Raw genomic sequence first — 15,108 nt, 5'->3', positions numbered from 1 at the left:
GGCCTATTAGGTCAAGATTAGATTCATGGTGTCGAAACGATACCTTCGACAGTGCACCAGAAACTCCTCCTTTGAACTAATGAGGGGAAGACTGAAGTGGTAGAGGCTGATGATAGTCTTTATGTTGAGCAGATGCATGTCAATTTCCAAGTCTACAATGACAAGCTGAAATCTTTGAATGTTGATAGAAATCTAACTACTTCTAATTGCAAATGGTGTTTCTTGACTAAGGAAGGTCTCAACATAAAATTTAAGCTTCCGATACCAGAGTATACTCCACTTGTCTGGGAGTAAGTTTGCATTTTTAAAGAAAATAATAATTCAACAACTGACGTTTTGAGATGACTAACAAATAAGATATGTCAAATTATTTAGTATCTTTAAAAAATTAAATTATGTGGATAGTTTTTCTTCTGCAGCATGTTTTTCCTTTTCTAGTAATGATTATTCTGATGAAGTCAAATCAAGTAGGAATTTTATATCAGCAAAACATATTTCAATTTCTAGGACAGTTTCGATTCCTAAAGTCAAAGCTAGTAGTATCTTATCTCATGCAGTATGTATTTTGCCTTCTAGGGCTAGTGTTGGCAACATTGTCAGTCATTCAAATATTGATGTATCCCCAAATATTTGTATTGTAAAAGACTCAACAGCAGATTTGGCTGATGATTTCAACAAAGTTTATGTTTCCTCACGTGACTTAGTGAATTTATCTTTTGATTGTATATGTGACCTCGAACCTACCTTTAGGTTTTGAAAAGACTTCAGTTGATGATGATCATATCAATAAAAGATTTGAATCACAGGATCTGCTTGATGAAATCAACTTAGGAGTCGACGGTGCTATAAAGGCCACTTATATTAACAAACACATTAATGAGGAATTTCAAACAGCATTGGTTAAACTGTTGACTGAATACAACGATTGTTTTGCCTGGACTATGATGAAATGCCTGGTCTTGATTGATCTTTAGCTGAGCAAAGTCATTCTCTCGATCAGTAAAACAAGATCCTCGGCATTTTGCTCTTGAAGTAAATTTAAAAATAAAGGAGGAGATCGAGCGATTAATCAAAGATAAATTTATTCGAGATTTAAACAATGCAACTCCTAAGGATGAGTATTTCATGCTTGTGGCAGATATGTTACTCGATTCTGCGGCTGGTAATGAAATTCTAAGTTATATGGATGGATATTTTGGTTATAATCAAATTTTTATTGCTGAGGATGATATGTCAAAAATGGCTTTTCGATGTCTTGGTGCCTTAGGTATTTATAAATGAGTATAAAGAATGCCGAGGGCAATATATCAACGTGCTATGAATGCCATTTTTCATGAGTATATTAGAATGTTTATGAAAGTTTACATCGATGATGTGATGGTTAAATCAAGTTCAATAGATCAACATCTCGATTATTTGCTCAAAGCCTTTGATATAATGCATCGAAAAAGATTAACAATGAATCCTTTGAAATGTGCATTTGGTGTCTCTGTAGGAAATTTTTTAGGATTTATAGTTCAGAAGAAAAGATTGCAATTGATCAAAATAAGGCTAAAGTAATATTGGAATTATCATCTCCGACGTTGAAAAAGGAAGTTCAATCTTTTTTAGAAAAAGTAAACTTCTTGCGACGGTTTATTTCGAATCTATCTGGTCGAGCTTGAATTTTTTATTCCTTAGTCAAATTTAAAAATGATTCATAGTATGAATGGACTAAGGCACATCAAGAGGCATTCGATTCAATCAAATATTATCTTTTCAATGCACCTATCATATGGCTACCGTTTGTCCTTTAGAGCCATTGAAATTGTATGTTGCAGCTTCGACAAACACAATAGGGTGTATGTTAGCACAGGACAACAAAGCAGGGAATGAAATAGCCATTTATTATTTGAGTAGGGTTTTGTCCGATATCGAGATGAGATATTCTCCTATCAAAAATTTATGCCTTTCCCTTTATTACGCTTGTACAAAGCTTAAATATTACATGATTGCAAAAACTAAGTGATTGCAAAAATGGATCCTGTTAAATACATGTTATTCTATCTAGTTCTGTGGGGTCGAATTGGCAAATTTAATGCTTGCTTTGACAGAATTTGATTTACAATGTGTCCCAGCTAAGGTAGTTAAAGGACAAGTCATTGCAGATTTTTCGGTCGATCAACTGGATAATCTTAATGACCAAGGAGAAAATATTGTCGAATTTGAACCTTAGAAATTGTACTTTAATGGATCAAAGCATAAAGATGGTGCTGGTATTGGTATTTTGGTTATATCCTCAAAAGGATTCCCATAAAATTTTTTGTTCGAATTAAAATATCTATGTTTAAATAACGTGGCTGAGTATAAGGCTTTGATATTAGGATTGAAAATATTGATTGACAAAGGGGCATTAGATGTTCAAATTTTAGGAGACTCCCAGCTAGTTTTAAAACAGTTATCGAAAGAGTTTAAATGTATAAGTGAGATACTACAAAAGTATTTATGAATAGCATGGAAATTATTGGTATCATTCCAAAAAGTATCATTGATACATATTTCAAGAGTTTGAAATGAGGTAGCAAATGAGTTAGCTCAAATTGCTTCGAGATACAAAGTTTCTCCTGGAACTTTAGAAAAGTTGGTGAAAGTGCAACAAATCCTCGTGCCCATCGAAGAGCGAGAAATTTTGGTGATCAATAAGTGGGATGATAATGATTGGAGGAAACCAATTACTGAGTATCTAGAAACTCCTAATGTTCAAGTTGATCTAAAAACAAGATTAAGAGCAATGAACTTTGTAGTAGTAGGTGATGAATTGTATAAAAAAGGTATCGAAGGAAGCCTCATGAGATGTTTAAGCAAATCCAAAGTAGTGATTGCTCTTGGTGAAGTTCATGAAGGTATTTGTGGAGCACATCAAGTAAGAGAAAGAATGAAATGGGTGTTACGGCATGATTAATGTTTTGACCGACTATGATTAAAGATTTCATTGAGTATGCAAAAGCATATCAAGAATGTCAAAAACATGGTGTAATATAACAAATATTTGCTTCTGAACTGCATTCGATCGTCAAACCTTGGCCATTTAGAGGTTGGGCTTTAGATTTGATTGATATGATTCATCCCCCATCATCGAAGAATCATAAGTTTATCTTGGTAGCAATTGATTATTTTACAAAGTGAGTAGAAGTTGTTCCTTTAGTAGAAGCTGGTCAAATGAAATTATTGATTTCATTGAGGAACATATAATCTATTGTTTTAGGATTCCTCAAACTCTAAGTACTGATAGAGGTACCATGTGTTACTGGCCAACGTATTAAAAATTTTACAGCATCGAGGAATATAACAATGATAACTTCAACTCCTTATTACGTACAAGCAAATGGTCAAGTTGAGACTGCAATAAAATTTTGATTAATTTAATAAAAAAGCAAATTGGTAAAGAAACTACATACTTGGCATGAGACATTGAGTCAAGTTTTATGGGCTTATCGGAATTCACCGAGAGGATCGACAAATACGTCTCCTTATAAATTGGTCTATGGCCATGACGCCATGTTGGCTTTGAAAATTAATCTTAACACTATGCGAATGATGAGATAAGATGATTTGCCAATTAAAGACTATTAGAATGTAATGTTTGACGAATTAAATGATTTAAATAGTGAGCGTATCTTAGCACTCGATAATCTTATCCGTAAAAAAGAGTGTATAGCTCATGTTTATAATCGACAAGTGAAAGAAAAAGTTTTTTTTTTTAATATTGGTGAATTAGTTTTAAAGGTTATTTTACCATTAGATAAGAAATCGAGAGTTTATGGAAAGTGGTCCCTTAATTGGGAGGGACCTTATCAAGTGATCAAGTTGTATTCAGAAAATGCTTATAAAATCAATTATTTGAAATATTTAAAACATTATTAGGGGAAATATTTAAAACAGTATCAATGTTTAGAAGATAATATTTGAAATAAAAGACAAAATATCGATAGCATGAAGATAACAAAAGTGTAAGTAAAAAATAAATACAAAGAAATTTGATATGACTTTTTCATATATATGGCTCCAAAGGCTCTTCCAAGTTGAATCTGAGACGTATTCTTTCTTCATCAATTGAGCTATAAACAAGAATCTCTTTATGTTCTTCGAGTTGTAAATTCTCGTATTTTATTTTGATCTCAGCTCGAGTGCTTTTCATTTCGCATAGTTCTCAATTAATGTCTTTTTTCTTATCAACTTTGAGAAAAAGGACCTCGTAGTAGAGCTTCATCTGCGTAAACTTGAGCAAGTTCTTTTTCAAGTTCTTCTCTTCGTCAAACTAGTTGTTTGAGAGTATTGGTTAGAGCAACATTTGTTTCATATTTATGATAAGTTTTTTGTGATGATGCATATGAAACTTCAAGTTGTGCATATTTTATCTTGATCTCTGTCATGTCTTTCTTGTAGTCAGTGAGCTTGCTGTGAGAGATGAGCAAATTGTTAATAATTTCTCGAATTTCTTCACTTGTTCGGAGAAGCTGTGATGCGTCTGCATCATTAGTAGTTTTTCTTGCATTCTTTTCATATTTTCTTAAAGATAATTACATTTTCTTTCATCTATACTGACTAATTTGAGGTATTTTTTGTTGCTAATATATTTTCTAAGTACTTTGAAAGAAATATAGGTAAGTAGAAAAAAAAAACCAAAAAGTAAAAGAAGCACCATTCAAAGGCAAGCAAAGGGAGTGACATACAACACCAAGCACATGGCATTTAAATCCATGAAGCCATGCAGAGAGACTGGCGTGCAACACCCTCCAAGTCAAAGTAAGTGCCATGCAATGCCACACCAAGGGCGTGCAACGCTCTCCAAGCCAAGACAAAGTGGCGTGTAATGCCACCAAGGGCATGCAACACGTTCGAGCGCCAATAAGTTGGCATGTAACGCCACTTCAAGGGCGTGTAACGCCTTCAAGTCCTAGAAGCTTTGCAAGAATTGGCGTGCCACGCCAAGCCCAGGCATGCAATGTCTTAAACCCCACAATAAGTTGGCGTGCCATGCCACAAGCCCAAGTGTACTGCCAATCAAGGCCCACTCTTCCAAAGATGAAAGTTAGCTCAAGGTTTTGGAAGATTCTATTAAGATAGGATTTGATTTGAATTAGTTTTAATTAGGATTTGAATTATTGTTATTAATTATCTTATTCTTCTTAAAATATAAAATAAAGATTTAGTTTGAATTTGAATTTTAGGTAAACCTAGGATATAAATAAGTGAACATGGTTCACAGAGGAGGAGTTCAGAACTCTAGCCGAATCCTTTCAGCATTATTTTCATCCTTCTCCATGAGTAACTAATTCCTTTTGTTAACAGTTAGGAGCTCTGTTTACTTTTCATGGATTCTTAATCTAAGTTTTATTTTATTTTGAGGTTATGTATTGATCTATTTTCAAGATTGAGTTTTTGTTCTTCATTCTTTAAAGATTAGAAGTATTGAAAAATATTCTAATTCTATTTTGAATTCTGTTATTACTTTGGGAAATTTAATATCAAAATTAAACTTGAAAATTCTTTCTCATGACTTTTTTATTTGACTAGGAATGGTATTCTAAAGAGGGTGCGACATTTGTTTCTCATAATTCTCAATTGTTCAGGACTAGTTTTGAATATATGACATATAATTTGAACTATAACTACTTTTGAATCTTATTTGAAAATAAATCAGAATTGTGCTAAACCTCTTTTCTTAATCGGTTGACTAAGGAATTGGCGATTGATTAGTTAAAGAAAAATTGAATTGCCAAGGAATTAGAATTTAATTATTTATGATTTGCCATGAAAAAATCTTTGCATGCATAAAAATATATAAACATAAGGTTTAACTTCTTGGAAAATAAACACCTCCAAAACCTTTGACATTCTCAATCATTGTTTTCTCACAATTAATTACACGTTCATCATTGCTTCCATAATCATTCAAGCATTCAAAGTTTCAAGCAAGACACGGTTTCACCTTTTAATAATCCAGGTTCAATTGATTTAATTAGTGATTCAATTCGATATTTGCTTGCTCAATCCCTTAATCCTTGTGAAAACGATATTCACTCACCGTGGTATTACTTGAATGATTTGGTACACTTGCCAGTATTTGTGAGCACTAGTTTCGCTCATCACATTTTTGGTGCCGTTACCGGAGATTAATTGAGATTCACAACATAAGTCCGGTTGAATCACTAAATTAAATCTTTGTTTTATTCTACTTTATTTTTCTCTTTTTTACTTTCTTGTTATTATTCTGCTTTCGTTTCTTTATCTTTCTTTATACACCACACGTGCCTTTGATTTGTTTCTCTGTGCATGCAAGAGAGTAAAGATCTCACATCTCTCCAGTACGATCCTGAAATAGAGCGAACTTTATTTCGATTGAGAAATAAATCAAGGAAAGAGGAAAGAATGGCCGAGGAATAAAACAATGAAAGAAAAACCCTGGGGACTTCACCACACCCACCACTGACAGTTGTGGTAGCAGCATAATGAGACCTAACATCCTTGTCAAGAATTTTAAGTTGAAGCCTTCACTCATCAAATTGGCATAGCAGGATCAATTTAGCGGCAATTCTCAAGAAGATCCAAACATGCACATATCTAGCTTTCTACAGATATGTGACACAGTTAAGAGCAATGGAGTCTCCCCAAAAGCCATAAGATTGAGGTTGTTTTCGTTCTCTCTAAGGGATATAGCCAAACAATGGCTACATACTCAACCCTTAGACAATATAATAACGTGGGATGATTTGGTTAACGAATTTCTAACCAAATACTTCCTACCACAAAAGTTGGCACGGTTGAAGAATGATATTCATACCTTTGCCTAGAAAGATGGAGAATCACTCTATGAAACCTGGGAGAGGTACAAAAAGATGATGACAAAATGCCCTCATCATGCATTCCCTGAGTGGCTGCAAATTTAGACCTTTTATGATGGAATATCCCATGGCTCCAAGACCTTAATTGACTCATCAGCTGGAGGATCCTTACATTGAAAGACACCTGAAGAACCTCTAGAGTTGATAGAAATAGTGGCTAACAATCACTATATGTACCCAAACGAAAGAATAATGAGAAGAAGAGTAGTAGAACTAGATACACTGGATACACTTTTGGCACAAAACAAAGCCATGTCCCAACAATTCAACTCACTCACTAAACAAGTGGTGGCACATGCAAGTCTCGGCCATAGGAACACAAGTCGCAACATGTGATTTGTGTGCAGGAGCTCATAAGGATGAAGATTGTGAACTATTCAAGGGCAATTAACCCTCTACTGAGCAAGTAAAACATATGGAAAATCCTTCGAGAAATCCACAAAATGATCTATTCTTAAAGACATACAATTTCGGATGGAGGAACCATTTTAATTTTGGTTGAAAAATCAAGGACAGAGGACTTTTAATACCCCATCCCAACATCAGCACCTCCAGTACAACCATAAAATATTCAAAAGCCTTCCTCCCTTGAGATTGCTTGTCTCAGTCAACCTCTACATTTTTACAACAAACCGAAAGCTTCATGCAAGAGATGAGAGCAAGCTTTAAGAATCAGGAAACCTCTATCAGGAATTTAAAAATTCAAATGGGTCAAATTACTAAGAAATTAAAAGAAAAATCCACAAACTCCTTTCCAAGTGACATAGTACCTAATCCTAGAGAAGAATACAATGCCATTAATCTAAGAAACGAAAAGGTGGTGGCAAAGAACCCACAATAAGCAAAGAATGTGAGAAGCCCTCATAGGAGAATAAAAAGCAAACACAATACATTCATACACGACCATCCGTAGTACCAAAAGAAGATGCAAGGGAAAAGACATATACACCCAGGATTCCATTCCTATAAAGGTTGCAAAAGGAGAGTTAACAACAACAATTCTTCAAATTTCTGGAAGTGTTCAAGAAACTACAAATTAACATCCCGTTCGCAGAAGCCTTGGAGTAAATGTCCCTTTATGCAAAGTTCATGAAGGAATTTTTGCTAAGAAGAGGACTCTAAAAGAAGATAAGACAGTGATTCTCACCAAAGAATGCAGTGCTATCATTCAAAGAAAATTGCCACAAAAATTGAAAGAGCCAGCACTACAAGAAAATCGTCGGATACTGTCGGATTCACCGGCAAATTTATCAAGAAAATCCGATGGTAATATGTTTACCGTTGGATTTAGCGGCGAAATAAATTCGATGGTATAAACCTCGTGGATAACTATTTATCGGCAGCTTTTTTCGTCCGTCGTTAATTACTGACAGATTTAGCGGCGGATATAAATTTTCACTTGGCTGATAGGAAAGAAAACAGATAACACCGGAGTCTGGATTTGTGAGAATACAGGCAGTGATCATTCTGATTGGTATGGTATATATATGTTATACAATATAATTCAATTAAGGTATTTTTATTGCACTACAAACAAGGTGTGTATGTTTAAATGTGAATAATATGATCCAAGTTCATGACATGAAACACAAAAAAACAAGGACTACAATATCTCTGAAATAAATGTAACCAGAAAATATAGGCACTACGATCCTTTTATTCTACCTCAAAATGCACGACAGATATACGATTTGCCTTATCCGAAGTTATGCAAGTCTAGTTGGGTTGTTGTGGTTAAGATTATGTCAAGAGATTGCATCAAGTCTGATGGGACAAAGGGTCAGTAACCTTACCGAATTGATGACCTAATTCCTTTGAAAATGATGGTTGACACCAGTGATCCGATCACCCTTAGGTCGGCTGTTATGAAAGATGACATTATTGACCTTAGGGTAGACGAGGACACACTACCTCTAGAGGACGACGATCTTCAAGAAGAAGAAGAAGAAGAAGAAGAAGAAGAAGAAGAAGAAGAAGAAGAAGAAGAAGAAGAAGAAGAAGAAGAGTTTGATGATAGGGAAATTACCTTAGAAGAGGAGGATAATGAACCAGAGGAAGAAGATGATGAATCTGAATAAGGTTTACCTAAATATAGTTTAACTAGCTTGTTGTATGTTTAAACCTTATTTTAGTCAGATCATATAATTACAACGCACGTTAACCTTAATTCTATCTTATGTATTTTTTTATTTCTTTCGTGTTTTTATTTTATATGTTTGATCTTTCACCTCATATATAAATCACTTTTTTAGGTGAATTACTAATTCATACTTTACTTATTGGAAGTTATATTTTATTTATTGGGAATTGATTATTGATTATTAACTTGCAGGGTCCATTATAGATTGAAGAAAATGAAAAAAATTGATTTTTTCGTGAGATTTACGTTAGAATTTTTTCGTTTTATATTAACACTCAATCTTTAACTAAATGATGTCATTTCATAAGAATGAAAATTAAAACGTATCTTATTTTAACGATCAATTTTAATTTGAACTCAAATTTTAGAAACTACATTGAGTATTATTAACTCCAAATTAAATGGATCAGCATTGTACATATTCAATAAAGAAGTGTTACAAATTATTACAAATTATTTTATAAAAATTTTGGGGCATGAAAATCTCGATTGCAGTTTGCCAACTGGCTCTCCATTCCTGGATAGATTGTAGATAATATGCGATGTATGTCCTAATAGATGATTGTGAACTCATCTCTATCTTGTTATGTGAAAAATGTGTATTTTAGGGCCTCTCTAACATGGTGGAAATCTATCTCAGCTCCTTCGAATAAGGCAATAATGCATCAAGTAGTCACTGCTATAAACAAATTCCTATTTTTCCTTGAAAATATAAGACCCTTTGATTTCGTTGAAAATTAAATAAACAATATATTATATAAATTAAAAAAAAAAACTAAAATCACATTCACATAAAAATCATCCGTGCTAACGTAAATTATTTAAACTAAATAAATTAAAACTAACTAAAATTAACATACATATAAATTTTATCAAATTCATCGAATAAATTTCTATTGTATATTTTTTTCAATAAAAATATTATTTATACATTAAAATTAATTATTAAAATTTGTTATTATTTATTTATGTATAAATATATATTATTTAATTTATTTTTAATATATATTCTATATTCTAATATATATTTTATACTAGTAGTTAATTTTAGTGACTGATTTTATTATAGATACTGCGTATACTTCCCTCAAATACCTATTGAACATAATAACTACCCTATAATTTATGTAATCTTAAATATCAAAAACAGCCCCATTTATTATATTTTGGAATCCAAGTAAAAACACACTTCTAATTCGAAAATGAGATTTATCATAAAAAATTAGTCTAGCATAATTAATATATTCTTAATTGTTAATCTATGCAACGAATAAAGTTTTTATTTGTCTTAATACTATGCAACAATATTTCAATCTACCCTAACGAAATAAAAAGAACTTGCAAAAAGTTTAACATATTTTAAAATTTATTTTTAATCTACCAAGTGTATCCACATTCATAAATCCTCATTATGTCATTAGTATATTTTATGTCTACAATGCATAATAATAATAAACACAGACTTTCTAATAACAAGTAATAATAGCTAAAGTAAAATTAATTAAAATACAAATTATTTAATTGCATTAAATAAAAAATCATTATATATATAATATTATATCTTAATATATGCCATTCATATACTCTAAATAGAGTGATATAACATCTAAGAGTTAAATTTGCACCGTAATAAAAATAATTTTTAATGACAAATATTTAGTGAAAATAAGGTAACGACGACAACGTCTTAATTTAACTTGTAATTTGTAATGGTTATATATTTATCGTTATAATAATAATAATAATAATAATAATAATAATAATAATAATAATAATAATAATAATAATAATAATTATTATTATTATTATTATTATTATTATTATTATTATATATTTTGTAATTATTAAAAAGATTTTAATCGAAAATTATATAATTGTCGTTAAAAATTTTGACGACAAAATATAAGAGTCTTATGTCTAGTTTTTGATAAATATATTAATATCAGTTTTTTTATTGTAGTTAAAAGTAAAATAAATAGTCGCTAAAAATTATACATTGATAATATAATGTAAAATTAATATTTTATTATAGTTGTCTAATTATATTTTTTCTTTTAAATGACTATTTATGTAATTAATATAAAAGATAATTATTTTTGTTAATATAATATTATATAATAAATATACACATAAAACTATTTTATACTTAGAATTAATTTAATATTAAATTTAATATCTAATTTGTACATTTAAAAAAAAAACAAAAAATGCTAGAAAAAACTAGTATAATTTATTATTTTCAGTCAACAATTAATTAGATTGTTAGCCAAAATTTTACTGAATTTTAAATATTTTTTCAAAATAAAAGAGGGTGTCTTCCAATTAGCACCTAGTAAAATCTAAAAACAATTAGGGTATGAAGATGAGAGCAACTTATAACGAAACTTATTTCATATTGTCTTATATTTCATCCGGTATGAGAAGAATTTGTATTCAAGACAATATACTAAACAGAATATTTAATGAATATACAAATTAAAGTATATTTTCCATACAATATATATTACCCTTGCCAGGGTGGTTGCTTTTGATTTTGGTTGCCATACGAAGAAGAATCCAAATGATGATGATGAAGACCAGATATATTGAAAATATCTCTCTGAGAAAACACCCCAATCCCCAAAAAATCTCTAGTCTCATCGTTGACACCACCGCCACCGCCGCGGGATCCCGCGGATCTTGAAACAAGTTCATCAAAGTTATTACTATTATTATTATCAGCATCTTCTCTCGTAGGATGATTCATGATTCCTCTCATTAGAGCCTCCTCAAAGGTACTAGTACCATCCATCATATCATTATGAACAAGAAGAGAAGCTTCTTTTGCGTGACTGTCATAAGATGCCAAGAAGCCATGATGATGACGAGCAAACATCATCCCTGTCCCTATCTCTTCACGTGAATCCATGTCCAATAATCCAGAAACAGATGAGGAAGATGTGGCCATTGACGACAAGGTGCCATACCCCGTGGTGGTGCTTTCAGGCACGTGACCCCGATGGTGATGATGAGCGTGTAGATAGGGTTTACCCAGCGACACCGTTGCACCTATTTCTGATGCCTTTTGTAACAATGCAGTAGCAGACATGAGATTATGAGAAGAAGAAGAAGAATAAGAAGAAGCCATGCCTTCAAATAATAAAGCATTATTATTAGGTGGCAACATAGTAATATTAGGGTTAGGGTTTTCATGGTGGATCATTGTAGAGAGCGGCGACGTGGACGGCGGCGGCGACGAGAATAATAATGTTGGATTATTATTATTATTATTGTTATGAACTACTCTTCCATGGCTTCCTTCTCCTCCTACCGACGTTGAGTAAGACAACCATGATGGACCATTTTCTGATCTGAAATTAACTTCTTGCAATTCCTTCTTCACTGATGATGATGGGTTCAACAAGGTTGTGATTGCTTTCGTACTCTCTTGTGCTAGAGCATCACAGAATGCCCTGTGAGCGATGAAACTATCCCTCCTACAACCATACAAAAAAAGGGAAAGCAGAAAAAACAAAAAAACACACAGAGAAGCGTATATTTAGGTGTAAAATCAGGTGTAGTTGACTTCATATAAAGTTAATAACTGAGAGTCGTTAGATGATTTGACTGATTTGACTAAATTTTTATTTAACGACTCTCGACTTAGCTTCACGTGAACTCGGCTGCACTGGAGTTTTTATCATAAATAATAATAATAATAACCTTCAACATATAATTATTCACAATATTGCATAAATAATGATAAACCATATTTAAGTGCTCTTTTGACGCATACACTCTTTTTGTCATCTTTTTAGCACATTTCTTTGTTTTACTCGGAGACATATAGGATAAGATAAGTAACAATGGAAGGTTTATATTACAACCACTTTTCAATTTACCATTAGAACATGTGAGCACTATTAGCTACTACATACATTAAATCATTAATCAGGTGTATATTTAAAGTAATAACAGGTATAACCAATTTAAATTGGTTAGCTTATTAATTAGTTTAAGTAAATGTTTCTGTATGTAGCATGCTATTGACCAATGATAAATTGTTAAATAAAACTCGTGCTGGTTCAGAAGATATTGTGAAAAACCAAAATGTAATAATAAGTATAGTTTTAATGGTACCTGGAAAAAATGGTTCCGCAGTCACATTTGTACTCTCGGGTGCCACATATTTTGGAGTGAGCTTTCCAATCTGAATGAACGGCGTAGCGCTTGGAGCACCTGTCACACTTCCACTTCTTCTCGCCGTGCTTTCTGCAGAAGTGCTTCTTGATTCCGGTGAGGTCGCCGAGTGCCCTTGAGGGGTCATGGTGAACGCAAGTTGGCTCTGGACAAACGTACACCTTCTTCCTTATTATCTCTTTGTTACTTCTTTGCTTTAGCTTCCATGGCAGATTGTGGCCCCTTCTATGAAGCTGCAGATTCTGGTCTCTTTGAAACCCTTTGTTGCAAACATCACAAACGAACCGGTTTGTTGCCAACAGGCTCTTTGGTGATAAGGCTATCACTTCAGCATCAGGGTCTAACAATAACCATATAGTCAAATCAGTCAAATTATTTAACGATTTTCAACTATCAACGATTCTAATAAGTACCTGGGTGGCCTGGGAGATTTCTCTTCTTCTTTATTGGTAGCGAAGTAGAGGCACTTATCTCACTTGATGCAGATGTCATGTTAGAAAGATATTATATTATTGTAGCACAAAGTAATAAAACCTAGGTACTAATAACGGGAAACAAAATTATATTATGAGAAGATCCCACTTCAGTTTGTAACGCTTTCTTTTCTATGCTTTAAGTTCCATGAACGTAAGCTTAATTGCTTTCAGATCCGGGTCTTGATGAACAAGAAGTAATAATCTTGCTAGAGAGAGAGAGAGAGAGAGATGTAATTGCGTGTGTGAAGGTGATGAAGAGGGAATAGAAAGAAAGAGATGATAAGAGAAGGGTGAGAAAGGGACGTGGTTGAAGCTCGCACCCATACAAAACCCAAACCAAAACCAAAAACCAAACCCATCAAAGCCAAAAGACGTGCAATTTCTGTCTTTTCCTTTGTTCCTAGCTCTTTAATTAATCGGTGAAAACTCAACTGCAGTCGATTTTACGTGAAGTTGATAGTTAAGAATCGTTAGATAAAAAATTAGTCAAATTAGTCAAATCATCTAATCGCTCTCAACTATATATCAACTTTAGATGAAATTGATTGCACCTGAATTTCTAACTAATTAATTTTTATTAATAAATGCTGGCCCTTGTCTAAAATTCTTCTCCTTAATAATTGCGTTACATTATGACACTATGATTTTAATTTTCCCCTTCGAACTATACATATGTGTATATTGGAGTGATAGTGATTGATTTAATTTGCCGTCGGGCCAACATTCTCTGCTCCTAAAAAGTAGAGATAAAGCTAAGTAGTAAACACGAGATTATGATGAGATGTTGATTATAAACTTTTAATTAACAGCATATGTTGTAGGGTAAAACTTAAAAGCAAACCTGCTTTTCCTCTTATGCACTCACACTTCCAAGAGTAGTTTAATTAGTTTCTCATCATCATGATTCTTACCACACATGGGTAAGGAAATTATACTTATATATAAATCGTCTCAGTTTTTATTTGATTTTTCGTTATACAACTTCAAAGAGTATAACTTTTATTTGATTTTCCTTTATATACATTTCAGTCATATATAATAATGTAAAGGGATTGGACGATACCTATATCAAGATTCCACAAGTATAAGAATTCAATGAGTTAATACTACTTAGATTATTGTCTGAAATTATATTTGTGTTTTAATTTGATACTTAAAATTTTAATTTATTCAATTTAGTATTTATGATTTATGTTAATTTTTAATCTTATTTTTATTATAAAAAATATTTTACAATAGACTAATGACTATTACATTAAACTCTGAAACAATTTTTTGATGTACCATTTAAAAATTTTTTCCTAAAATTTTTTTTAAATCCTTAACTAAAATTAGGATTATAATTTTAAAGATTTTATAAGAAGAGTAAGATAAAAAAAATTATTTATTACATCAGATAGTCATTAAAAAATTTAGTATAATAATCATC

At 32.1% G+C, this 15,108-nt stretch overlaps 1 protein-coding gene and 1 non-coding gene across 2 annotated transcripts; both read right to left on the bottom strand.

Moving 5' to 3' along the window:
* Positions 1–6,799: 6,799 nt before the first annotated feature.
* On the bottom strand, positions 6,800–6,907 carry LOC112708636 (small nucleolar RNA R71). The gene has a single exon (XR_003156481.1). It is a non-coding gene; the product is annotated as a small nucleolar RNA R71 (small nucleolar RNA).
* A 4,490-nt stretch (positions 6,908–11,397) lies between these two features.
* On the bottom strand, positions 11,398–14,063 carry LOC112706368 (protein indeterminate-domain 7). The gene is made up of 3 exons (XM_025757637.3): positions 13,617–14,063; positions 13,144–13,543; positions 11,398–12,500 (listed from the first exon to the last, which is right to left on the bottom strand). The coding sequence occupies exons 1-3, from the start codon at positions 13,693–13,695 to the stop codon at positions 11,528–11,530; spliced, it is 1,452 nt and encodes a 483-aa protein (XP_025613422.1). The 5' UTR covers positions 13,696–14,063; the 3' UTR covers positions 11,398–11,527.
* Between the last annotated feature and the right edge of the window lie 1,045 nt (positions 14,064–15,108).

The sequence above is a fragment of the Arachis hypogaea genome, chromosome 8 (assembly GCF_003086295.3).
Source record: "Arachis hypogaea cultivar Tifrunner chromosome 8, arahy.Tifrunner.gnm2.J5K5, whole genome shotgun sequence".
Taxonomy (NCBI): domain Eukaryota; kingdom Viridiplantae; phylum Streptophyta; class Magnoliopsida; order Fabales; family Fabaceae; genus Arachis; species Arachis hypogaea.
The sequence above is the reverse complement of the archived record's forward strand: the minus strand, read 5'-3'. Positions and strand labels throughout refer to the sequence as shown.

Excerpts from the sequence above, each read along its gene's own strand:
- LOC112706368 (XM_025757637.3), bottom strand. The coding sequence starts at position 13,695 with ATGACATCTGCATCAAGTGAGATAAGTGCCTCTACTTCGCTACCAATA. Across the intron at positions 13,544-13,616 it reads AAATCTCCCAGGCCACCCAG|ACCCTGATGCTGAAGTGATA; the intron begins GTACTTATTAGA and ends GGTTATTGTTAG. Across the intron at positions 12,501-13,143 it reads TGCGGAACCATTTTTTCCAG|GAGGGATAGTTTCATCGCTC; the intron begins GTACCATTAAAA and ends GTATGGTTGTAG.